Source organism: Hippocampus zosterae, chromosome 13, assembly GCF_025434085.1.
Source record: "Hippocampus zosterae strain Florida chromosome 13, ASM2543408v3, whole genome shotgun sequence".
NCBI lineage: Eukaryota > Metazoa > Chordata > Actinopteri > Syngnathiformes > Syngnathidae > Hippocampus > Hippocampus zosterae.
Window position 1 is genome coordinate 21,589,921 of NC_067463.1, and position 25,627 is coordinate 21,615,547.

A 25,627-nucleotide genomic window follows, 5' to 3' on the forward strand; every position below is an offset into this window, starting at 1 on the left:
CGGACGACCTGCGCCAAAACTTAGACCGACCCACCTTCCTTGCAGTCGTGCTTGTTCTCGTGCAGCACGAAGCCGTGGCGACACTGGCACACGTACGAGCCCACCGTGTTGACGCACTCGTGCTGGCAGCCGCCGTTGTCCTTGCTGCACTCGTCCTTGTCTGACACAAACGAGCGCAAAGTCAAACATTCATTCATTCATTCATCTTCCGAACCGCTTGATCCTCACAAGGGTCGCGGGGGGTGCTGGAGCCTATCCCAGCCGTCTTCGGGCAGTAGGCGGGGGACACCCTGAATCGGTTGCCAGCCAATCGCAGGGCACACAGAGACGAACAACCAACCACGCTCACACTCACACCTAGGGACAATTTAGAGTGTTCAATCAGCCTGCCACGCATATTTTTCGAATGTGGGAGGAAACCGGAGCACCCGGAGAAAAGCCACGCAGGCCCGGGGAGAACATGCAAACTCCACACAGGGAGGCCGCAGTTGGAATCGAACCCGGTACCTCTGCACTGTGAAGCCGACGTGCTAACCACTGGACTACCGGGCCGCCCGCAAAGTCAAACAAAGGTTGCAAATTTATGGGCGACCAGTTTTTTTTTTTTTTTTTTCCGAATAGCAGGCAAAGTTGAGTCAATAGAGAAAGAAGGTCAACAAAACAAGCAACCGGTTTACTTAATGAACGTCGCAGAATGGCAGCCGGATGGACCAATCAGCATCCTTGGAGGAGATAGTCCCTAGTTTTGCCATGATGTCCCCTTTGTGAAGTCCAACTTTTTTCACGCAGTGTTTCACCTGTATGTCCCGTTATTCCCCACGTCCCCGCATGTTCTATTTTGTCCAAAGGTGTGAATTTTTATGTCCTATTTGTCCTGCCCTGACCTCGTTTGTGTTCACTCGTGTCTGATGCTATCCCGATTTTTATCCCATTTGTCCAACTTTGTCCCACAATGTCCTCTTGGATATGCTTGTGTCCCATTTTTTTTCACAGTGCCCCCCTACTTAGCCCCCCCGCCCCTTTTCATGTCCCATTGGGTCCTCTCATATGTCCCATTTTGTCTCCCCGTGTCTGTTATTGTCCCCCTCTTATGTCCCACTGTGTCCCTATATTCCCTTTTATGTCAATCATGTTCCGTTATGTTCTCATGTACTCCAGTGCGTCTCAAATGTGGCCCACTATATCAAATTTTTTTTTGCCCCATAGTTGACAATAACGTCCACTTTGGTGTCCAATTTTATCACAGAATGTCGACTTTTATGTCCCATTTTGTCCCGCGCTGTCCATTAATGTCATTCATTTTCCTCTTAATGTCTCCCCACCCCATTGTGTCCCTTCCTTTTTTCCCTGTGTGTTTGTGTGTGTGAGCGTGTGTGTGTGTATACTCGAGATAAGATAAGATAAGATAAGATATCCTTTATTCGTCCCACATGTTGCTATTGTGGGCCCAGTCTCACTGTATCACGGTGTAAGGAGCTTTGCCGCTGATGCCAGACTGCACATTCATCGTAGCAATCCTTAGGTCACCGCGTACACACACACACACACACACACACACACACACACACGTGTAAACGTGTGTGTGTTGGAGAGGCGCAAAGGGACCTCACTGAAGCTTTTCTCACACACGCCCACGCACGGTGACGTTTTGTTGCATCATTGCACATACGATAGGCATGCAACGCTATGTTATGCTCCTCCACATTAATGTATGCCAAGTGATGCTCCGTTGCGCTATGCTACATTGCGTTATGTCGTTGTTATGTTGTGCCACGTTACATTCTACATTATATGCTGTGTCACGCTATGTCACTTGCTTGCCATGCTATGATAATAACACACAAAATGTTACTTTACACTATTTATTGCACATTATGCTATGCTAGGTTGCGCTACGTTACATTATCCCACATTACGAGCTACATTTAGCTATGTAACCTTATGCTGCGTTAATATGTCGTGTTATTTTTGTAATGCACGGGGTTGATGCTTTCTGCATGATAAGTTACGATTTTGCGTGTTATTTTACGTCATGTTATGCTAAGCTACATTACATCATGCTACATTACATCATACCATGGTGTCATTACGCTACGTTACATTATGTTGCGCTACTTTTGTCATGCTATGTTATGCTTCACTATTTTATATTACGCAACACGCGGGAAGGCACAAACGATTTGGTGTCCTTACCTGAGAAGAAATGGGCCTTGAAACCTTTCTTGGACACGGTGTTATCCGACTTGAACTCGATCCTCATGTTGTTATACTGCGACGTGATGACTTCAGGGACCTCGGTGCCGCAGTATTTCCCGTGTAGCTTGGAGTCGGGCGAAAGGCCGCTGCGCACCTCGACGTAGTCGTACTTACACACCTGATCAACACACGGTTGACGTCACACCTCCACAAAGTGGCGCCGCGACACGAAAAGGCGGTGGCCGCACTCACCTCGTTACCCTCCAGCTCAAAAGCCTCAAACTGCATGGAGATGCGATACTGCGTAGGGGCCACCACGTGCCATATGCAGTTCTTGTTGGGTGGGTACTCTTTGGGCCAGCCCGGCGTGCTTATGGTGCCGTTCAGCTTGGACAGCAGACCCCCGCACGCCGCTGTGTGGATGTAAGGGTACATTTTACCCCTTTAGCCAGATTTCCTCCCGACACGCTACATCCATCCTCCAAGCCCGTAGGCACTACATTGTCATCAAAGGTTGGAATCAGTGAGCATGCTATGTATCCATCCATCCATTTTCTGGACCGCTTAATCCTCACTAGGGTCGCGGGGGGTGCTGGAGCCTATCCCAGCTGTCTCCGGGCAGTAGGCAGGGGACACCCTGGATCAGTTGCCAGCCAATCGCAGGGCACACAGAAACGAACAACCATTCGCACTCACACTCACACCTAGGGACAATTTTTAGAGTGTTCAATCAGCCTGCCACGCATGTTTTTGGAATGTGGGAGGAAACCGGAGCACCCGGAGAAAACCCACGCAGGCCCGGGGAGAACATGCAAACTCCACACGGGGAGGCCGGAGCTGGAATCGAACCCGGTACCTCTGCACTGTGAAGCCGACGTGCTAACCACTGGACTACCGGGCCGCCCCATGCTATGTATTTAAGTATAATTATACAGCACTTTGTCTACTTTTGCACTTCTCCAACCCGCTAACGATATTACAAAATGTCTTCGCCTTCCGGAATGCACCATCTCCACTCCCCTACACACTACACACACACACAGTTCATCATTACATTTTCATAATGTTATTAGTTGACTGATATTACTTAACTGATTTTTACACTCAAATTACATTTAGGAATCATCTTGTCTTCACCTTCAGGCATATACCTTCTCCACTCCCCTACACACTACAACATCATCATCATCATCAAAGTTGAGGGTGAGCATCTGCATTTTTGACCTTCAGCCAGCCTCTCTCTTGACACCCCACCGTGTCAAAGTCAATGCTCCACGATCAAGCGTGTTACCTTCGCAGCTCTTTTTGTCGGGCGCTAGTTCGTAGCCCGGATCGCAGACGCACTTGAAGCTGCCCAGGGTATTGACACATCTCTGCTCACAGCCGCCGTTGTCCGGTTTGGAACACTCGTCCTCCTCTGGAACACGCAAAGCATGAATACAAAGAAGTGCTATACGCGTGATGGAAAACGGAGGAAAACAAGCGCACCCTTGAAGAAGTTGGCGGCGAAGCCCGCCTTGTTGACCGTGCCGTCCGATACAAACTTCATCCAGAGCGTGTGCGCGGAGGAGCGCACGTCCTCGGGTTTTTCGTAGCCGCAGAATCGACCAATCAGAGGGCTTGTTTCCAGGGGGCCGTCACGCACCTCCAGGTAGTCGTACGCGCAGCTGTCGTGTCGCTCGATCTAGCCAAAATAGAAAAAAAAAATAATGTCACCACTTGTAAAAATATAAGAAACGATATACTGTATGATAATAATCTAAAATATTGGATTTGTCAAGAACAAAAGTCAATGATTTAATTAATGCGATTGTATAGAATGAATGAAAACAAACTGTACATAGATAGAGTCAATCAGCTGTCTTTTTTGGAGGGGCTGGGGGGTGGAAGTGATTTAATAGCTGCATCGGGGCTCCTGAGACATTCCCATGCACACTCGTGAGATTTTCCTGGATTTTAAATTTTTTTTTTTTAATCCGTATTGACTACTGGGGGCAATCGGCATCGTTTGAGGAGGACACCCTCAGACAAGACGCAGCCAAGTCACCTCGAAGGCTTGGAAGCTGAGGCCCACGTTGTATCCCTCCGACACGGTGATCCTCCACACGCACTCCTTGGATGGCCGGTAATCGTCGGGGTAGTTGGGGGACTGGATCTGTCCCGAGTCTTTGTTGATGTCGCCGCCGCAGATAGCTGCACAAGCGCACGGCACGTCGTGCATCGGAGTCACGTGATTATTATATTCCATGGAGCGCGTCTACAGTGTAATCCGGAATGTGAATTAATTCGATTCCAAACTAGAATTACAGTGGTGCCTTGAGATACAAGTAGTTCCGAGACCACACTCGCAACTCAAAACATTTGCATCTTTGGCCATTGAAATCAAGGGAAATGCCAATTTCTCACAATTTCGCCATTGCGAGACTAATAAAGGTTTTCTTATCTTATCTTATCTTATCTTAATAATTTGTTTTGGAAACAAAAAAAATGTTCGCGCTATAAGAATATAATTGATAAAATATTGAGTCATCATCGAATTAAATAGAATGGTCGGAATTAATTGTGCATCATGAGTCCATGTTGCAATCGAATTCATTGTGCTGCTCCTTCTGCCTTACCTACAGTGACCACTGGGTGGCAGCGCAATACTGTAGTGAAGATACTCGTGCGTTCACAGATGTTATGAATGTCAAATTAGCCATTCGGGGATACAAATATATGCCTGTGACGATTGTGATATTTTTAGGTTGCGTTCATAAAATCTAAACATATTTAACATTTTGAGTTTGAGGCAAAATAAACGGAACCAAAGTTTTATTTACTTTGGGTGTTTTTTTTGGTGTGTGAAAAACGATGCAACCTGTAACTCAAATCCATGACTTTTTTTTTGGAGGATCTGTTGCACCTCCGTTATGTTGAAAAAGTGGAAAATTACAAACCTAGTTTTTGTATTTTGTTACCTTCATAAATGGCAGCAAAGCCTTTCCCCACCCAGTTGCTGCTGCTCCGGAATTCTATCCATATTCTACTGTCGGAGGAGGTCAGGACGTCAGGAAGTTTGTCTCCGCAGAACCTGCCTGTAGCGCATGCACACGCACACACACATCCTATTTCTTTTTCATGCGCGTGTGTGTGAGTGTGTGTGTGTGTGTTGCAAGGCTCTAACCCAGCAGAGGAGCTTTCCTCCAGTAGCCGTCGCGCACCTCCATGTAGTCGTACCAACACAGGCTGCTCTTGTACAGGTCCATGGTGGTGAAGTTGAGCACGATCTGCGCTCAAGTGAAATGGAAGAGGAGAATTTTTTTTCTTTTCTCTTTGCGTTGCCAAAACCTTATTTCGGAAATGCGGGTCACAGAAGTGTGGCTACCTTTTCTCCAGGTGTAACCGATATTCTCCACACGCAGTGAGTGTATGATGGGTATCCGTTGGGGTAACCGGGAGATGAAAAGTTGCCTGTGGAGTCTTGCAGTGTCCCTCCGCACGCTTTCAGACAGAAAAGAATAGGAAGAGAACAGAAAATCTTATTCTTATTCTTATTTACGTTTGCGTCCTTGATTTGGTAACGAAGGAAGAGGCTGCAATGAGTGACTTTTTTAATCCAAAATTATTATAATTTTTTTTTCATGTCATGTACCTTGACAAAGTACGACAAATGCATCATCAAAATGGTTCATTTGAGGCTTGACTTGATGTGTTTTTTTTTTGTGGCAAATTTCTTTTTGATCTCATTGATGTTGGAATTTTAAGGATTTTTTTGCGGGTGGGGGGGGCGAGCAGGGATGGGGGATATCATCAGCTGTCAGCATCGTGATACAATAGTTACAAATAAAGAAAGTCTTCATCAAGACAAGACATCAGTGTGGGACAAATAAAGGATATTTTATCTTATCTTATCTTAAATATGATTCATTCATTCATTCATCTTCCGAGCCGCTTGATCCTCACTAGGGTCGCGGGGGGTGCTGGAGCCTATCCCAGCTGTCTCCGGGCAGTAGGCGGGGGACACCCTGAATCGGTTGCCAGCCAATCGCAGGGCACACAGAGACGAACAACCATCCACGCCCACACTCACACCTAGGGACAAATTTAGAGTGTTCAATCAGCCTGCCACGCATGTTTTTGGAATGTGGGAGGAAACCGGAGTACCCGGAGAAAACCCACGCAGGCCCGGGGAGAACATGCAAACTCCACACAGGGAGGCCGGAGCTGGGATCGAACCCGGTACCTCTGCACTGTGAAGCCGACGTGCTAACCACTGGACTACCGGGCCGCCGCTTAAATATGATGATTTTTTATTTATTTTTTTTGTGTTTTTGTGCTCTCGTGCTGGATGTCATTCAATTGTGAAGGTGTACTTAATGATTTGGCCGACATGTGCACAGTTCAGTCTCTCAGGTCATGAGACAAAATCTGCCGGGACTTGTGTGTGTGTGTGTGTGTGTGTGTGTATGTGCGTATGTTCAACAGATGAGATCGTAAAGCCGAGTGACAAAAACAACCGAAATTGACGTCAGCGTTCCTAGTCGGGGACCGAAGGGATGCCTGAACGTGCGCAGGAAGCCGCCGGAACACAAAGTGTGACGCGCGCAAACAGACACGCCATCGCCCAAAGGAGTCAGTTCCACTGATGAGCTCATCTTACACACACAAACACACCCACACACACACATCACACAATGAAGCAGTGTCATACGTAAATACGGTAAGTACCTGGACATCGATAGAGCTTCCTTGCCTGCGCAATGTCTCCTTTACTGAGTCGAGTCCGCTGGCCAATTGCAGGCCGGATGCCATTTTCATCCCTGGATGGAAGAATGGTGTCAAGGAACATCCCCCTTTAACACACACGCACACAAAACAAGCACAGTTGTAAAAGGATTCCAATCCAAAACGGCAACATTAAAGGCCCGAGTCATGCAAAGGCCGAAACATCGGGAAGACCCGGACAATGGAATGCAAGCGAAATGATCATAGATTTTCACGCGGACATGTTTTGGGTCGCTGTGTCCGCAGGTGGGGGCAAAATTGACAAAATTATGACAGATCTCAATTGTTGCCATCAAAAGCTTTAAAATGAGGTATGACTCGATGTGGTTTGTTGCCAAGTGATGAATGTCCTGGTTTGACACGGACGAAATCTTGACCAAAAAAAAAAACACATGGAGCTTGACAAAAAATTTAAAAAAAACAAAAAATATTTTTGACAGTAGCATTATATTGAGAAAATAATCACATGTCTGTAAAAGGTCCTGGTCAAAGGGCTTCTGACAAGGTATGACTCCATCGTATGCGATCCGAATAATCATATCGTGCGGTTTACCGTGAAAAGGTGTTCCTGGCGTAGTGCATGATGCTGTCAAAGTCGTACGGCTCGCCCAGAGAGTTCACCTCACCCGGCTCCATTTTCAGGAAGTTGTACTCCTGACCTGGGTGAACCGCCCACACACAAACACACACATACAAACACACACACGCACGCACAAAGTCGAAAAATGTTTCGTTAAATTAGCAGGTGACCATATGAGTCAGGCTTACTAGCCTAGCGAACTAGATTCCTTGAAACGGGGATCTAGTTCGGATCTCGCCAGGACCATTTTTGGGTGGCGCGGTCGGTCCTCACCTGGTTGGATGTTGTCACGTATGATGGTGACGTGGTTGTCACGGTCGGGGCGAGTGTGCTCGTGCCAGAATCCGATGACGTGGCCCAACTCGTGCACCACGATGCCAAACTTGTCGCAGTTCTTTCCGATGGAGATGGCCTGGGGCCCGTTGCCGCGGCGACCCACGTAAGAGCAACACCTAAGCACAATTTTTGGCAGGCGATTATCCCTTACATACTCTTCATTTAACACGCACGTTCACTATGTTCTACAGGTTGAGATTTTGCTTTAGATTTAGTTTTTTTAAAGAAAATTTTTTATTAATTTATTTATTTTTAAATTTTTAAAATTTTTTTAAGATTTATCTTTTTTTTTTTAAAGCATTCTTTTATTTTGTTCACAAAAACTTTTTTTCGCGCCATTTTTGTTTGAATTATTTTGCTAGATTTCCGTGACTCTATTTACCTTGGTTCTGGAGCCATTTTTTTTTAATCCGAGCTATTAATTATTGCACGTACACTTTCACCATTTCCACCTTGATTTTAATGCAATATTTGTGTCACGTTTAGAAAAGTCCTCAAATTTTACGGCGAATTAATGAGAGTCGGGCTATTTTTATTGCTGCGAAATGTCAAAACGGGTCAAGTGTGACGGGTTGGCGGGGACGTGTTACGCATTTCGACGGACACGCGCGCACACACTCTCGCAGGATTTCCTGCCGAGTACTCCATCCAGCTGAGGAAAAGCTGCAGGATTTATTTATTTCCATACAACGCTCGGCTCACGCCACCGTTCATAAGTGAAAGACGTTGCACAAAAGTTCTCCTTTTCTGGCTCGCCGAGATATCCGTGCCGAGCTCGGATCGGGATCTGGCACTTTGTTTCTTGAATTTATTCATCTGTGCGGTGGCGTGATCCGTGCCGTTCACTTTTTTTTCCCGCCACGCGTTTTTTTTTTTTTTTTGTCCGTCTGTCGGTGCACCCCCAATGGCACACGTGGATTTGTCCAGCCGATTAAAAGTGTCTAATCTCTGACGCGGGATCATCATCGTCGGTTCACATTCACGTCTTTAACTCGCCTGAATGTGTGCAGGGATTAGCTGTTTTTTTAATCCCTTAAAAAAAACAACAACAACAAAAAAACCAATATATTTTAAATGAATGAATTTCATCCCCATGCGAGGATTAATAATCGAGGAACTGCTGATGTTGATGTAAAAAAGACCAAAAAAAGCGTCCAGTCACATTGCTGCCATCTCGAAAGAACAACGTGGAATCTGAACAATCAATTTCAAAGAAATTTGTCGACAAAAGTGACAAAAATCCCGAAACAAAACGAAAATGTATTTTTGAAAAAAAAAACCCCAAAAATTCAAAGCAGGCATTTTTTTAGGAAACAATTTTAACGGGGAGCTATAGCATCGTTGTTTCTATTTTAAACCAAATCACATTTAAAATGTGTTGTTTGTTCACGACGTGTGCTTTGACTTGGATTACTGTGATCCTGAAATTTTTGGTTCTTGCTGTCAGTTGAGATCAGGCATGAGCACGCGTAGCCGCTAGGTGGTGCTCAAGCACCTGCCCTTTTGCCCTTTATTTCTCCAACACATTTATCCATAATTTTCACAATAAATAACGTCTCTAAAATATTTTTTTATATTTTTAGGTTAACTCACAGTGGAGGAAAAATAAATACAATTGAATTATTTAGCCTGTTCTCAATTTTGTCCATCACAAAAAAAAAAATTGCCATTTGAACAAGGGTGCGTCGACCTTTTTTTTCATACAAAATAGCTTCCCTTCACCTAATTGTCATTTTTTTTTGCAGAAATAAAGACTTGCTTTAAACACATGCAACTGTTGTAGGGGTAATTTTGGCAATGCTGCCCGATTTTTGGAGGCTTGATGACCTGCCCCCCAAAATGGCGGCGCACGTCCCTGGTTTCGGATTATGACCAGCAAAAATGACGTCTTCACGTTACTTTCTCAAGAAACGTCAGACCAGATTGCTCCGAGGTTGCAGAAATAACTTGGAATCCCACGAATGTTCTTGCAACAATGCATGTAATGTGTAACCCCCCCCACCCCCCCAAAAAAACTGTTAATGTGTTATATGTTGGAATACATCAACAAGCATTAGAGGCCTCCTTTTAGGTCTCTTGGCTTGGTGACAAATGAAGGTTGCAAGCACTTTAAGATGCCGACGTCCCGCTGTTCCACCAAACAATGCGCTCCGCAACACCGTGAACACACACGCACACACACACACACAAGGCGACCGTATAAACACTTAGAAGCCCGCAGTGTGATTGGCGGGATGTGGAAACAGGAGCGGGACAGGAAGGGAAGCGGAGCCATTGTTGAGTGAGCGTATCGTCTCACGCTGTGACAAGGTCACTATTGGGGACACACATGCAACGATGTACACACACAAAAAAAAACACACTAATGGTGGGAAGTAAAAAAAAAACAAACTATAAAGAGACTTTATCACTGTAAGCATTTTATCTTATGTATCCTTCCTTCAGTATTGATTTTTCTGATGACTTTTTATTTTGACTCCCGACTAAGGTTGTAAAAGTGTGAACATTTTACGGAAAGTTTTCTTTAATTTTCGATGGAAAGTCAATAAATAATAAGCATGAATTTAGACGGATGAATAATGATATTAGTAGGAGTAGAACTGTGTCAAGTTTGATATTAGTAAACTTCTCTCCACCACAAGTTGCAGATTCAGTCCTGCTGTTTTGATTGGGTGCAATTCCATTGTTGACCACTCGGCGGTGACGCACTTACTTACTTTGTGTAAATATTAAGGAAGAAGACCGGAATAGTCAGTGTTTTAGCCCAGTCTCGTTTTGGTTGAAAATTATTGAACGTCAACAGTTGTTTTACTGCTTTGTACGCCTATGGAAAGTGCCAGCTATGTTGATCTTTGGGCATGATTATTGATGTAAATCAATGATTGATGTAAAAGGAGCTGAATCAATACATTTACCAGTCTTCTTATTATGAGTTTTTTTCAATGTGTACTTCCACATACTCACCCACATGGTCTGTAGGTGAACACGATGTAGCTTTCCTCATCGGTCTTCTCAATGAAAGTCACACAGGTTTGTTTCTCCCAGTGACGCATGGCCTGCTTGAACATGGCCCTCTGATTCCCTGTGACACACACATACACACTTGCAGTGATTTTCAAACTGGGGTCCGTGACCTGTAACTTTGGGTTTTGAAAAATAGCTACCAAAGAATTATTAGGCTCTCTTGTGTTTTTTTTTAAAGAGCGTTTACCGCAAGATGGGACCAACATCCCGATAGAACAAACAAGCAAAGTCAATGTATTCACCTTTGGGCCAATCAAAAGCTTTGAAATGATTGTGATGTATGACATAAATCGGACATTGCTGTATATGTGCAGCATTGCAAATCAAAATCAGCATCAGCTCGGATAGCAAGATTGAATCCGTTCTAAGAAGTCTTCAGCCAAATTGTATGAAATCCAAAGCAACCTTTCCCAAGGGAAATAATGGGAAGCCAAATAATCGGTTCCAGACACCCCAAAATATGATCGGTATTTCGTGAATTGGGAGTGTTTCGATCCAAATCAAGGCAATTAAAAGCCTTCCGGTCTGTTTGGCAATATTTGGATAAATTGGGGGAATATTGACTCAATATCCTGTCAAAAATCACGCCTTCAAAATAAAAGCCTCGGAGTAAAATAACAGTTTCGCCAGCCTTTGTATTTGCCCCTTTGGCGCTGGCACATTTGAACAATTTTGTGCTGATTTATTGAGTACGACTATTAAACGAGCAGGCGTGTGAGGAGTTGCATTCGTTTTAGTTAACTATAAGACACACACACACAAAATCTTACCGGTGAAGTTCCCGCCAATGACGTAGGGAATGACCCCCCCGGGCCAGATCCTCTCGGCTCGCGAGGTGGCTGCTCGAGGAAAGCGGTTCTTGCTGGCGTATCCTCTTTTGAGGCTTTTGACGCTTTGCATCTTGTGACTGGAGTTTGTCGGGAGAAAGTCTACAAAACGACATTCACGTTTAGGTTTCAGGTGGAAAACAACTCATTAAGACATCATCAGCGGAGATCATTGTTGTCGTTGAAACGCTCCCTAATTGGAAACACCAACTGGAAACCCTAATTTGAAACCCTAACCTTTGCTTGATGTGCAAATCGTCTTGTTACATTCCACTTGGAGCTGTGGTGAAAACAGCTTATATTTGTGGGTAGTTTCAAATTGAGGATTACTGCCACCTACCGGACTGGAGTGAAATTACACCATTTCACAATTGTATTGCTCAGATTGTTTACCCTTGGCTTCGGCCTGAGCTCCACTGAGTGTCTTTCTTCATGGGGGAGAGCTTACCCAAGCCGAAATTTCGTATCCTCTCCAGGAGTAGGTACAACGAGGCTCTCTTTTTCGCTACTCGGTGCTCCTCCACGCCCCCTGACACACACACACACACACAAGCAGGAGAATTCTGAGTGAGCAAAATCTTAGCATGGACACGACTCCTCGAAGCCCCGCCTCACTCACCCGACGTGTGTCCCGGCAGGGTGGGCATCAGGTCTACGGTCCTGTCGATCTGGAACATGCCAAGGTCTTCCTCATCTAAGGCGATGTCACCCCAGAATGCAGCTGCGAGAACCACAAATCATTTGGATTGGATTGGATTCAACTTTATTGTCAAATGTATGTGAAACATACCGCACAGCACAGATGAAATTTCTTCCCTCTCAACCCCACACATTGAACTTGCGCCAACAGCGTCCTTCTCAGTCGCGTCAATGACTCGATCGGTCAGTTGGTTGGTAAGTTAGTTGATTAATTAGTTGATGAAGGACTGCTCGGTCAGTTGTTGGTTGTTCAGTAGTCGGTTAACTAGCCAGCGAGATCGATAGATGGATCAATCAGTCATTTAACAAGTTAGTTCGCTATTTCCTGTCGTTCGATAAAATTAAAAATGGCAAATTGTGAAAAACAAACAAAATGGAACTAAGCAGTTTTATTTCGGGCATTATTTATTACATGATGGGGGGCAGAAGCGCCGTCAGCGGTTCCGCTATAATGATTGCTACATGATACTGTACAACGATTGCGAAAGCAATGCCAGAAAACGCCGTCCGATCCCGGTGCGGACGAGAACCTTTTCCCGTTCCTCTGCGAGTCTGCACTTGGCTTCCGCCTGCATAAGCAATGACAGACTCGCCCGCCATGGCGGTCCCGCTCCCCCCTCAGCCAGTCTCCCGTGGTCTTCCCATCGTGTGCTATCATGCCATGTGTTAATCCTTTTGCCCCTGATGTCCCCTTGTCTCCGCCCGCCCGCCCCCTGCAGCTCCGCTCTTCTTGGATTGGGCCGGTCTGTACCATTGAGGGAAGCTAAGAAAACCAAGACGCGCTGAACCCACCGGTCACGCAGCAATGGATGAGCGTGACTTTTTGGCCGCACTGCAGCAAAAAAAATATGGAATCAGATACTTCAGGGTTTGGACCATGCTGACTGAATGGTTGCCCTGCGATTGGCTGGCAACCGGTTCAGGGTGCCCGAAGACGGCTGGGATAGGCTCGGAAAATGGATGGATGGATGGATGGATGGATGGATGGATGGAGCCATCGCTGCATACAAAGTGCTGTACATGGAGCAATTTAACATGCACAATAAACAGTAAGACAAATCGGTAATAAAAGGCGGTAGAAAGCACCAAACGGTAAAATCAAGAACAAAACTGAGAAAAACTAATCTCGGACCCTTTTATGGTGGAATCACAAGAAACCAAAGAAAAGGCAAAAGCCGCTTGTGAAAAATCCCCAATCGGATGCCTGACCTGAACTGACGTGATGTTCCACGCGTATCAACTCTTGTGACTCGCACACTGGCTCACGCTTACACTTTTACACACTGAAATATTCAACACACCGGGCGTCCTCCATCTTCTGTCGCAAGGCTTCTACTGTAAAATGCAAAGTCCGGTTGGAGCGCTTGGGATTTCATTTCTTTTTTTTCACCCTGTACACGTATGACGTTCAGTAAATCATGGTACTTCGATTGGTTGTTCCATTTGGAAGTTCCTGTTATCTTTTCAAGCATCTCAGTTTGGTGACCTGCTTTAAGTGATTTTATGACAAAGTATCAGTCTACTTGCTGGAGTATATAAACCAACTTTATTACAAACATGGTTCCCAACGAGTAGTCACTCCCCGTACTTGTTGCTAAGGAGGTGTCTTGTTGCTGGAGTGATCAAACACCTTCATCATCAAGGTCACATGGGATGGTTTCCAATTGTTAGTCAGTCTCCTGGCTTCTATGTATGGACATATCAACTAACAAATAGGATCAACTGGGGAATGTTCCATGTATTAGTCAGTGCCCAAAATCTTTCCGTTTATTTTTATTTATTTATTTATAATTAATATTATTCATCTTCCGAGCCGCTTGATCCTCACTAGGGTCGTGGGGGGTGCTGGAGCCTATCCCAGCTGTCTTTGGGCAGTAGGCGGGGGACACCCTGAACCGGTTGCCAGCCAATCGCAGGGCACACAGAAACGAACAAACATCCGCACTCGGACTTACATCTAGGGACAATTTAGAGCATCCAATCAGCCTACCATGCATGTTTTTTTTGGAATGTGGGAGGAAACCGGAGCACCCGGAGAAAACCCACGCAGGCCCGGGGAGAACATGCAAACTCCACACAGGGAGGCCGGAGCTGGAATCGAACCCGGTACCGCTGCACTGTGAAGCCGACGTGCTAACCACTGGACTACCGGGCCGCCAATATTCATATTATATTATAAAATAATATTTATAATTAATGTAATTATTTAATGTATTTTATTAATGTCATTCTTTCTAAAAATATATGAATCTGGTGATTTTTAATATTGAGCACACTGCAGTGGAGCATTTGAGTTCAAATATGAGGTCACGCCGCAGGTTGGCTGAAAATGTGTGCATGTGCGGCTCCATGTGCAGCATCATAATATTATTAGAGCGTATTTGGCCGTGAACGTAGCATAATATTAAAAAGAGATTATCTCTTTGCCCCGTTTGAGGATTTTTGCCCTGAACGGAATCATTGTACAAGCTGCTTGTTGATCCACAAAAAAAAAACAACAAACCCCCCCCCACCCCCCACATGACTGAAGGTGACTTTGCCTTCCAAATAAAGCACACAGAAGCACACATTGAAGATCGATCACGATCGAGCGGACGCATGGCAGGTGAGCGGCACGACGGAATCGCCGACTCATCACTAATCCCAATCGAGCAACCGCTCTCGCCCACCCCGCGCCGCGGAAAACAATGAGCAAAAGAAAACAGCAAACGTGTTTGTGCTGAGGCGGGAATCCTAAGGAGGACTTCGGAAGCTCGGTGGCAGCGCCGCTCTGCTAGGGAAAATCCTGTTTAAAACCGCATGAGCACCAGCGACGTTTCCTTCCTGACACACACACACAGAGAAAAATCGGTCGCCGCCGACTCGCTGCCCTACCAACGTTCTTGATTTTACTGCTTGGTGCTTTCTACCGCCTTTATTACCGATTTGTCTTACTGTTTTTTGTGTATGTTAAATCGCTCCATGTACAGCACTTTGTATGCAGCGATGGCTGTTTGAAATACTGTTGACTTGACCTTCTTTCAAGCACCGAAACCTGCTTCAGATCACCGAGTCCGGAATATACGTGCGTTCACAAACATCAAAGACAGTGTCGTCGTCACTGAACATAATGTACACATTTTCCTCAACGTCAATTTAGTCTTTCGCAAACTTGTTTTGGTAAGACGATATCGAGAGCAAACATACAGATTTTCATAAACATCAACGAACATTTCAAGCTTTTGCAAAATCTGTCGGACAGATTTTCAAAAACATCAAAGGCGATTTTGAGTCCGCTAATATATACATTTTCATAAATATCAAAGACAAACTGGTTGTCAACAAAACTAGCATTGGTGATTTCGTAAACATCAAAGACAATATATGTGTCTTTGATTGTTAAGGGTGCCAAACAGCATACATATTTGTAAACATCAAAGACACTAAGTGACCATTTATAATTGGATACTACTGTGATTTTTTTTCCAAACCACAAAAACAAACCGATCTTCGACCAAATTGGCGTATGTTTTCATAAACACTAAACATAATGCGGTGGCGGCCCGGTAGTCCAGTGGTTAGCACGTCGGCTTCACAGTGCAGAGGTACCGAGTTTGATTCCAGCTCCGACCTCCCTGTGTGGAGTTTGCATGTTCTCCCCGGGCCTGCGTGGCTTTTCTCCGGGTGCTCCGGTTTCCTCCCACATTCCAAAAACATGCGTGGCAGGCTGATTGGACGCTCTAAATTGTCCCTAGGTGTGAGTGTGAGTGCGAATGGTCGTTCGTCTCTGTGTGCCCTGCGATTGGCTGGCAACCGATTCAGGGTGTCCCCCGCCTACTGCCCGAAGACAGCTGGGATAGGCTCCAGCACCCCCCGCGACCCTAGTGAGGATCAAGCGGTTAGGAAGATGAATGAATGAATGAATGAATGAATGAATAAACATAATGCTGTATCTTTTATGATCTAATGCAGGGGCGTCAAACTCATTTTTTGTCGCAGGCCACATTTGAGTTACCGTTTCCCTTGGAGGGCCATTTTGACTGAAACCAAAAAAATAACGATTTATTCAACTCTTGTTTAATTTTTTGTAATTTGATCACAAGAAAATGCTTACAACATGTCTCTAATTTATTAAACGAGAATTTTAAATGTTGGTAGAGATTTTAGCAAGCATTATGGAAGTGGACATGTTTGATTTGCTATCGCGGGTCACATAAAATGATGTAGCGGGCCAGATCTGGCCCACGGGCCTTGACTTTGACACCTGTGATCTCATGTATACAACTACGCTATGTGCAGCAAACACAACTTTCCACCTTTGACAAAAACAAAATCACATATTGGAGCTACAGGTGCTCAAACGTGGTCTCTGATGCCTTTGTGTGACACGCACTGAATTATTTATAAATACTTTTTATTTCATTTTACTGTTCTAAATAATGCATTAACGATTCGCCATGCTTGCCTGTGTCACAAGGACAACAAGGAAGCTTTGTCTTTTGGGTTCCTGGCATAGAAAGTGAAGAAACCCCTGCAGCTCCAGTCAGACTTTGTGTGTGTGTGAGTGTGTGAGTGTGTGTATGTGAGAGTGAGCTCTTTCTGAGAGCTGTGATTATGGAAGGAAGCATGAATGACTTGGAAGCCCTCCGCGTATGTGTGTGTGTGTGTGTGATCTCCAGCTGAGCAGCAGGATGCAGACAACCAGGAAGAGATAAGCGCGGGTGAATGGAGGGAGCGCAGCTTGTGAGTGTGTGTGGCCACATTAAGGAAATCGCAAAGAGTTGGAAGAGCACATCTGTGTGCGTGTTGTCTCGCACTGCGGGCCTCGCAGGAGATAAGCAGACAGGCAAAGAGTGCTTAGTACCAAGTTCGTGTTTTCCCAGTGAAAACAGGAGGCGGAATAGCGACGCGCTAACGACAACGGCGCAGGGGTCAGCGGACGCAAACGCGTCTTGTGAGCGCGCTCAAGCGCTTTGAAAATGTTCACTTGCAGGCCCCGTTGGTTGCCCCCCCCGTCCACTTCATCGGCCAATCAAATGAGCGGCGATGTTGGGAACGCGCTGAGCACAAAGTACCTCATCTGTTTTCTTCATAGGACCTGACCCTGCAAGGATTTTTTTTTTTAGGTCCATGTCCATTCCAATATTTGGCATCGTACGATTCCGAAAAGCAATCAAACTGTCAATTCATTTTAAAATTTATAGAGTGAAGTGTTTTTGGTCACGTAAGGCAGTAGAAAAAATTCAGATAAAAATTACAGGCAGAACATTTGCCCTGTTTACATTACTTTATCTTTTCGGAGTTGTTTAACTAGAGCAGAGAAAAATCAGGAAATAACATTTTTTTATGGGCAAATAGGGGCGGGTGTTAATGACTAAAAATGACTAAAATCTGTCAGTTTAATTAAAAGAACTAATATTGGTCGATTAAATCGTCAGTATGACAGTGTTATACTGCCCCCTGTGGCCAACACAGGTACACCAGTCGCAGCAGCACAAGTAAGTCGAGGCCAAGCATGAAATCAGGATGTGGGAACCAGTTTTTTTTTTCTATCTTTGTATCTCAAGGCACAAGACATTGTCTGCATGCATGTCATGGCCTTTAATGTATGAATCGGTGGTATGATTTATGGATTATTACGTCTACTGCCCATACTGATACATATACTGCACCTTTTAGTACTTATACAGCACGCAATCACTACTACACGCATTTATGTATGAGTATACATTCGCTACTTGAACTGTGGATATACTGGATCATGTATTGCATCTGTCGGTACATCTGCTGCATCTATTAATACAAACAATGGGCGCATGAGTACACGTGTTAGGTCAGGGGTGTCAAACTTTTTTTTTTTGTCGTCTTATCCTCCTGACTACCAGTAGTTCAAATTTGTCCTCTGTAGAGGACATTTGTGAACCTAAATAGCTCCCACCCAGTGCATCCAATCTCATTAACTCCTTTTGTGACTCTAAAGAGGACATTCAGTGCTTTCCGATGATATCAAATTTGTAGGGGTTCGAAAAAGTAAGAAAATGGCTTCCCTCAGTGCAAGCACTTTTTATGGGAAGAGGAAATGTAATACTTTTTATCAAACACATTTTGTCTTGAAATGTTGTTGGCATTTTAATTTTAAGACTCTTATGAACACGTTAAGGTGTTGTTTAGGTTGTTTTAAGTGTATTTGAGCCTGTAGTGGGATTTCAGAAATTTCTTTTGGAGTAGTCCAATTACTTCACATAGATTGGGGAATTTCAAAATAATTGTGATTGGACAACATTTTTTTTCCCCCGGTAGTCAGGAGGGTATGACTGTGAACCCATCAATGTACGATCACCTTATATCATCATATATACACAACAAATTCATGGGTAACTACTTTTGGAATCAGAGGTCAGTAGTTAATCCATCCATTCATCCATTTTCCGAACCGCTTCATCCTCACTAGGGTTGCGGGGGGTGCTGGAGCCTATCCCAGCCGTCTTCGGGCAGTAGGCGGGGGACACCCTGGATCGGTTGCCAGCCAATCGCAGGGCACACAGAGACGAACAACCATCCACGCTCACATTCACACCTAGGGATAATTTAGAGCGTCCAATCAGCCTGCCATGCATGTTTTTGGAATGTGGGAGGAAACCGGAGCACCCGGAGAAAACCCACGCAGGCCCGGGGAGAACATGCAAACTCCACACAGAGAGGCCGGAGCTGGAATCGAACCCGGTACCTCTGCACTGTGAAGCCGACGTGCTAACCACTGGACTACCGGGCCGCCATTCAATAGTTAATTGTTTAACTAAATTTTATTTTGTTTTAAAAGGGGATTGAGAGCAAAAAAATACATATACGGTCAATATCTGTTATCATATTGACGGTGTACATGCGGTTACAAGCCACATGTATCCCGCATGTGTGCTTTGTGTGTCAGTACATCTGCTGCTGCGTGACATTGAAGAATGATGACTCAGCACAATCAAGGCATTGGAATGTGCAAGCATTCCAAGGTTATATTTCCTGCACGGTCAAATGATATCGTGGATCCTTTTTGATCATGAATGCGTGAACGACATTGTGGAGAAAAGCCCAAATGTTCTTTAAAACATCTTTTGAAAAAGCGCATACGCACACAAACGCATTTGCAGTCAACATCCTTCAGCCAATGAGGATTTTATGTACATTTATACAGTGTAAAAATACCAACGTGCCTTTGCTTTTTTTAACCTACAAGACGAGCTCAGTTCCTTCCGACATATGTAGACTTACTGTCTCCTTGTACAACACACACACACACACACACACACACACACGCACAAAATGTCCTCACTTGTCAAAAATGTCCTCACTACGTTGGTCTTATAATCACAGTGGTCCTCACAAGAATAGTCATACAAGCACACGCATGAAAGTAAGGTGCACACAGTCAAAGGGGTGTCAGCTTTATGTATTTGTCATGTGAGGAATGTGTGTGTGTGTGTGTGTGTCAGCTGGTGGACAGAGGTGTGTAGAAACAAAATGCATCGACTCCATTATTATTACTTGAGGAGATACATTGCATTTTGTCTGAGTACTTCAAATAAAACTTAGGTTGAACTTTTACATGAGTCTTTTTGTTAAGGAAAAACACGACCGGTACTTTACTCCATTACATTGAGCTCCATTCCACTCGTAACTTTTTTTGTGTAGCCCCAATCCCCCAAATTGGTGTTTACTCCATCATACTATACTTTATTTTAAAAAAAGAGCAATATATTAAGAAATGAGAACGTAAAAACTTCAAACACTTTGCGCCCATCTGGCACCTTCACACAAGCTATTGATAAACTGCAGTCAGTGGCGTGCGAAAAATAGTGAACGGCGGAAGCGAGCACGTGAAGATATGATGTCCCCTGAATTTTTTTGTTGACGGTGTGGTTGTGGAAGGAAGATTTTTTTTAATCTTATACTGAATACCCCCCTCCCCCCGGCCCTTTTGCGTGCTACTGCGCTAAGTTAGCGTCCAAGCTAACACTTTTGGTGGTTCTTGTTCCTGAGCTAGCGGTCACTTCGCCCCACTCCCGATTTTTGCTGTCCCACAGGATGCCCTTCGTCACATTTTGGCTGCGCTGTTAGCGTTGTAAAGTCACACTTTGCTCATGGCGCCTCTGAGGTTAGCCTTTATTAGCCATCTGTTATTTAGCCCGTCACCGCCCCTAATATCTGCGCCGTGTACACGTCACCTCCACCAGGGAGATTGTACAACATGATGATGGGAACAGTTTTGTTGACGAGCCAACTGCATTAATTAAAATCATCGTCATTGTTTTTGAATAATGGGGGAGGGGGTGGGGGTCCGTTTTTGTGGCATGAAAATCCCCAATACAGGACAATATTATTGTAAATATATATAATCTGTACAGGGCGGCCCGGTCGTCCAGTGGTTAGCATGTCGACGTCACAGTGTAGAGGTACCGGGTTCGATTCCAGCTCCGGCCTCCCTGTGTGGAGTTTGCATGTTCTCCCCGGGCCTAGGTGGGTTTTCTCCGGGTACTCCGGTTTCCTCCCACATTCTAAAGATATGCATGTTAGGCTGATTGAACACTCTAAATTGTCCCAAGGTGTGAGTGGGGACGTGGGTGTTTGTGTGCCCTGCGATAGGCTGGCAACCAATTCGGGGTGTCCCCCGCCTACTGCCCGAAGACAGCTGGGAAAGGCTCCAGCACCCCGCGCGACCCTAGTGAGGATTAAGCGGGTTCGGAAAATGAATGAATATATTCTGTATACAGTATATACATTTTGCATTTGAGTTTTTTAAAATGATAAAAACACAAATAAAATATCAAGACTCGCTCATACCGCAATTTTTTTTCATTCACATGCACAAGTGAAATCCTTTTACCCATGAAACACACTAAAATATATAGAAACACGTTCATTAGAGCTCACGTGAGCATTTCGGTTGTATCTGCGAGGTAATCCTGAATTTTGTCCCTCGTTATAGGTTGTGCACACATGCACACGTGACGTTTTCTCGGTTCAGCCTCTGTCTGTCATTAAATGTGTGCGAGCGCATCACCGCGTCCGCTCGCCAGATGTTCCTCATCTGCTGTGATGGCTCATTCACGATTTCACACACACACACAGTGCCTTGACATTTTAAGTACTTTCATGGACTTTTGCAGCATCCTGGACCTTTTTCATACCAATATAGTTGCATTCAAAAGTAGTACTTGAACATAAAAACGGTCAGAGGGAAGGTGTTCATAAAAATATCTGCATTTCTCAAGATCAAGATATATATTGTAAGACACCTCAACATTAGGAACAGTTTAAATAGCGGTGAAGTAAGTGACACTTTTTGTCCCTGATAGGCTGTTATGCGTCAGGTACGGTGGTTTCTTTAAAAAAAAATGCAAACCAATTTTTACATACCAGGAAGGGAAAAAATGTATAGATCATTAGTTAAAAATAATAACAAAAAAATACCTACATTTGGCGATACTCAAGGATGGCTGTAATCCATTTGGATATCATATAATGGTTACTAAATGATGTAAAACTATTGATTTGCACGCTGCTGTCAAACGCGCATACGCACACACACACACACACACACACACGCATAAATACACACGTGCACGATAAAGTAACTGAGTAGTAATACTGCAATGTATTGCGACTGACCAGCTTTGCAGGGGTCCTTGTAGTCGATGGCGTCCGGCCTGTCGTCGTCGTAGTACTCGTAATCGCGGTCGTCGTAGTCCACGCAAAAGCCCACCTTGGCCCACACGCTCAAGCCGGCCAGCAGCAGCGTCAAGCAGCGCATCTTGGCGACCACCGCAAGCGGGACTGGCTCCATCCGAACGAAGCCCTCCCGGCAAACAAGCGCAAGTGGAGTAGAGGCGGGACAGGACAGGACAGGACAGGACAGGACAGGACGGGACGGGACAGGAGCGGCTCCTCCAACGCCTTTGCCCCGACCTGGCTCCCCCGTTTCGCCTCGGGCGGTCGCCCCGCTTGCCCCGTTCACCGGTCCCCCGGTGAGCGGCGCTTAGGACGCCGCTAAAGTGCTGTTGTCCTCGCTCGTCCGTGAGCCCCCCATCGCGCTCCGCCGCCGTGCCGACGCCGAGAGGCTGTCACCCCGCACCACCGAGCTGGAAGTCCCGCAAGAAGAAGAAGAAGAAGAAGAAGGTCCGTGAAGAAAACGCAGCCGGGTTCCTGCTCCAAACATCCGCCCGGACGCATACGCGCGTAGACACCCACGCGCGCACACGTACCTACGCTGTACAACTACTAAAGTACACTAACACGCTACCGTACGAGATTGTCGATGTATCGTGTAGACCGCTTTCACGACGGTAGTACTGTCACCTCTCTACGAGTGAGTCTGACAGTGTATGTGTGCGTCTACCTTGCTTCATTTCTCCTCACCCTCTCTCTCAATGTCGACATGAACGTCTCTCTATCTCTCACGGTCATTTTCGTGTTCTCTCTCTCTCTCTCTCTTTGAATGTAAAAAAAACATCTATCTCGATTTCTGTCTCCTTTGAAGTTCAGTGGCTCACTCGCTCGAAAGTGCTTCTCTCTCTCACACTCACTCACACACGCACCCATCCCCATAAAGTTCTATGTCTCTCTCTCTCTCTCTCTCTCTCTCTCTCTCTCTCTCTCTCTCTCTCTCGCTCTCTCACACACACAAACACACACACACACACACACGCGAACACATTTCCCCATAAAGTTCAATGTGTGTGTCTCTCTCTCTCTCTCTCTCTCTCTCTCTCTCTCTCTCTCTCTCTCGCTCTCTCACACACACAAACACACACACACACACGCGAACACATTTCCCCATAAAGTTCAATGTGTGTGTCTCTCTCTCTCTCTCTCTCTCTCTCTCTCTCTCTCTCTCTCTCTCTCTCTCTCTCTCTCTCTCTCTTTCTCTCTCTCTCTCTCGCCACGAAGGTCTCTGTACTGTATACTCACACCATTCTGTCGCGCTCCCTCTCTAAATGTAAACCTCTCTTTCGATTTTTCTCTCTCCAGGAAGTTCATTGTCGCTTTCTCTATCTCTCTGCCGTGTTGTCTTTTAAATATTTCTCATCTTGAAAATCTTTCTGATTCTGACTTTCTCTCTTCTCCCGTCGTCTCTCCTTCACATATCCCCACATACGCGTTATTTACCGCTCTACCTATATCTCTTTATCAGCTAGCTTGTGCTATCTAGCTAGCTAGCTATGTAGTTAGATAGATAGATAGATAGATAGATAGATAGATAGATAGATAGATAGATAGATAGATAGATAGATAGATAGATAGATAGATAGATAGATAGATAGATAGATAGATAGATAGATAGATAGATAGATAGATAGATAGATAGATAGATAGATAGATAGATAGATAGATAGATAGATAGATAGACGCTTAAGAGTGATAACTTTCGCGTTTTACACAAAATCAAGCCAAAGGAAATATTTTACTGCGGGCCATCGAAAGAAGATCATACGTCAGGCTGGCCGCCATCTTGTGGCACTTGTTCGTCAATACATCAGTGTGGGGTCGCACATATTGTTGAAAATGTTTTGCCTTGCTCAAGATAGCCACCATACACCAGCAGTGTGTAAAAAAACAGGTTAGCTAATTTTGCTGCAAGTGCATATTGAAAGATTATAAAAGAAAGCGGTAGTATACAGTACTGAGGCGCTTCATGAAGGTTATTTCCGAACCTTTCTAACTGGGGTTTCTCTAACTGAGCAAGGATGACTGCTGATTCCGTCTGAGGCGACAATGAGGCTTGTCACAAAAGCATAACGTTTCATCGGCCGAGACCAAACAAATCGTGGAAAACAGCACTCTACAATATTATACTTTGAAAAATACAGTAATGACATACAGTATTTCAGTACAATTAAAAGTAATTTAATGTTTTTGTTAGACTTTCTCCTTCAGATGTGCTGCTCATTATCCACCTTGGCCACCTGGGGGCAGTATAACACAGATGCAGTCAAACCGCGGTTTTCGTCCATAATCGATTCCAGAAGGCTGTTCGAAAACCGAAATTGTTCGAAAACCGAAACCACGCTCTTTAAAAAAAAAAGTTTATTGAACACGTCTGCTCACAATGGAAAGCGACACGAGGAAGCATCTCTTCCTCGTCTACCCGAGTAAGCGTCACTTCCTCCTGTAAGGAAGGCGAGAGGAGTCAAGTGGTGCATTCAAGTGCGCGCAGTTTGTTCGAGAACCAAAATGTGTTCGTCATCCGAGGCATAAAAAAACTCGAAATTTTTGGTCGAAAACCGAATTGGTCGAGAACCGAGACGTTCGAGGTCCTCGAGGTCCTAGATGCAAATTGTTAGTTTTCAATTGCATGTTAGCATATGGAGAACATGCACAGCAAGATTTGAATGGTGAACCACAACAGTGTGAGGCAGCAGTGCTAACCAACTGTCCCCCGTGCTGCCCTGCGTTTAAAAACTGGGACGAAAACTATTTCCACAACAATGTGCTTCGTTGTTTTTGCATTGACGGCAACATGGTCAACAAGCGCCACTAATCTCCCGCCACATGCTCGCTCGCTTTCACACACACACACGCACACGAAACGCTTACCTCCATGCTCCCATCATGCCATTCTTCTTCAGAGTCCTGGAGTGAGGAGTTAAAGGGAGGGGTGAATATTGTGGGTGGGGTGGGGGGATGCATTGGTATGGTTCTGCTGGTCTCCCCCCCCCCACCCCACCAATACTACACTCCACAACCTCCACGACTAAGCGAGATTATCGGACGCTGTCCCTCTGCCGCTAATCCCGGCCTGCAGCAGAAGTACTCTGCAGGTAGCGCCATTCTGACGTCACATCACCAATCCAACCGGCAAGCTGTCCAACTGCAAACATGGCCGCTGCAAATCCCCTCTCACACACACTGTTGGTTAAAAACTCGTGCCGGTCCTCACAATATCGTGAGTACAAGAACACACACACACACACAAATGATTAATTGATTTAGTTCATCAGTTTCAATTAAGTGTGCATTTAACCTTATTTATTGTCTTATTGTTATGATTGTCTTACAAGTGCAGGAAGTTAATTTTGTGTGCTGTGTGTTTGGTTTTGTATGTGTATCGTGTACTTTGTACGTGTTGCAGGTGTTTGTTTCTGTATGCGTGTATTAGTCTGTTACACGCGTGTGTTCGTAAGCGTCATGTACGTGTATGTGTGTGTGTGATATTGCGTGAGTGTGTATT

General features: G+C 45.0%; 1 protein-coding gene across 4 annotated transcripts in view; it reads right to left on the minus strand.

Moving 5' to 3' along the window:
• LOC127612683 (dorsal-ventral patterning tolloid-like protein 1) overlaps window positions 1–25,193 on the minus strand; it is a 30,399-nt gene extending 5,206 nt beyond the window's left edge. The window contains exons 1-18 of one of the 4 annotated variants that reach the window (XM_052083432.1): window positions 24,994–25,193; window positions 22,069–22,538; window positions 12,350–12,451; window positions 12,179–12,259; window positions 11,674–11,832; window positions 10,844–10,961; window positions 7,817–7,995; window positions 7,517–7,622; window positions 6,907–7,031; window positions 5,564–5,679; window positions 5,363–5,465; window positions 5,157–5,273; window positions 4,244–4,389; window positions 3,685–3,880; window positions 3,488–3,613; window positions 2,449–2,609; window positions 2,194–2,374; window positions 35–160 (exon numbers count right to left, since the gene is read on the minus strand). In XM_052083432.1, coding sequence (XP_051939392.1) covers window positions 35–160; window positions 2,194–2,374; window positions 2,449–2,609; window positions 3,488–3,613; window positions 3,685–3,880; window positions 4,244–4,389; window positions 5,157–5,273; window positions 5,363–5,465; window positions 5,564–5,679; window positions 6,907–7,031; window positions 7,517–7,622; window positions 7,817–7,995; window positions 10,844–10,961; window positions 11,674–11,832; window positions 12,179–12,259; window positions 12,350–12,451; window positions 22,069–22,243 — 2,317 coding nt within the window. In that variant the 5' untranslated portion in view covers window positions 22,244–22,538; window positions 24,994–25,193. Of the gene's footprint in view, window positions 1–34; window positions 161–2,193; window positions 2,375–2,448; window positions 2,610–3,487; window positions 3,614–3,684; window positions 3,881–4,243; window positions 4,390–5,156; window positions 5,274–5,362; window positions 5,466–5,563; window positions 5,680–6,906; window positions 7,032–7,516; window positions 7,623–7,816; window positions 7,996–10,843; window positions 10,962–11,673; window positions 11,833–12,178; window positions 12,260–12,349; window positions 12,452–22,068; window positions 22,992–24,993 lie in introns of those variants that run through there. The other 3 variants (XM_052083433.1, XM_052083431.1, XM_052083434.1) reach the window with 3 other exon arrangements.
• Window positions 25,194–25,627: the final 434 nt, after the last annotated feature.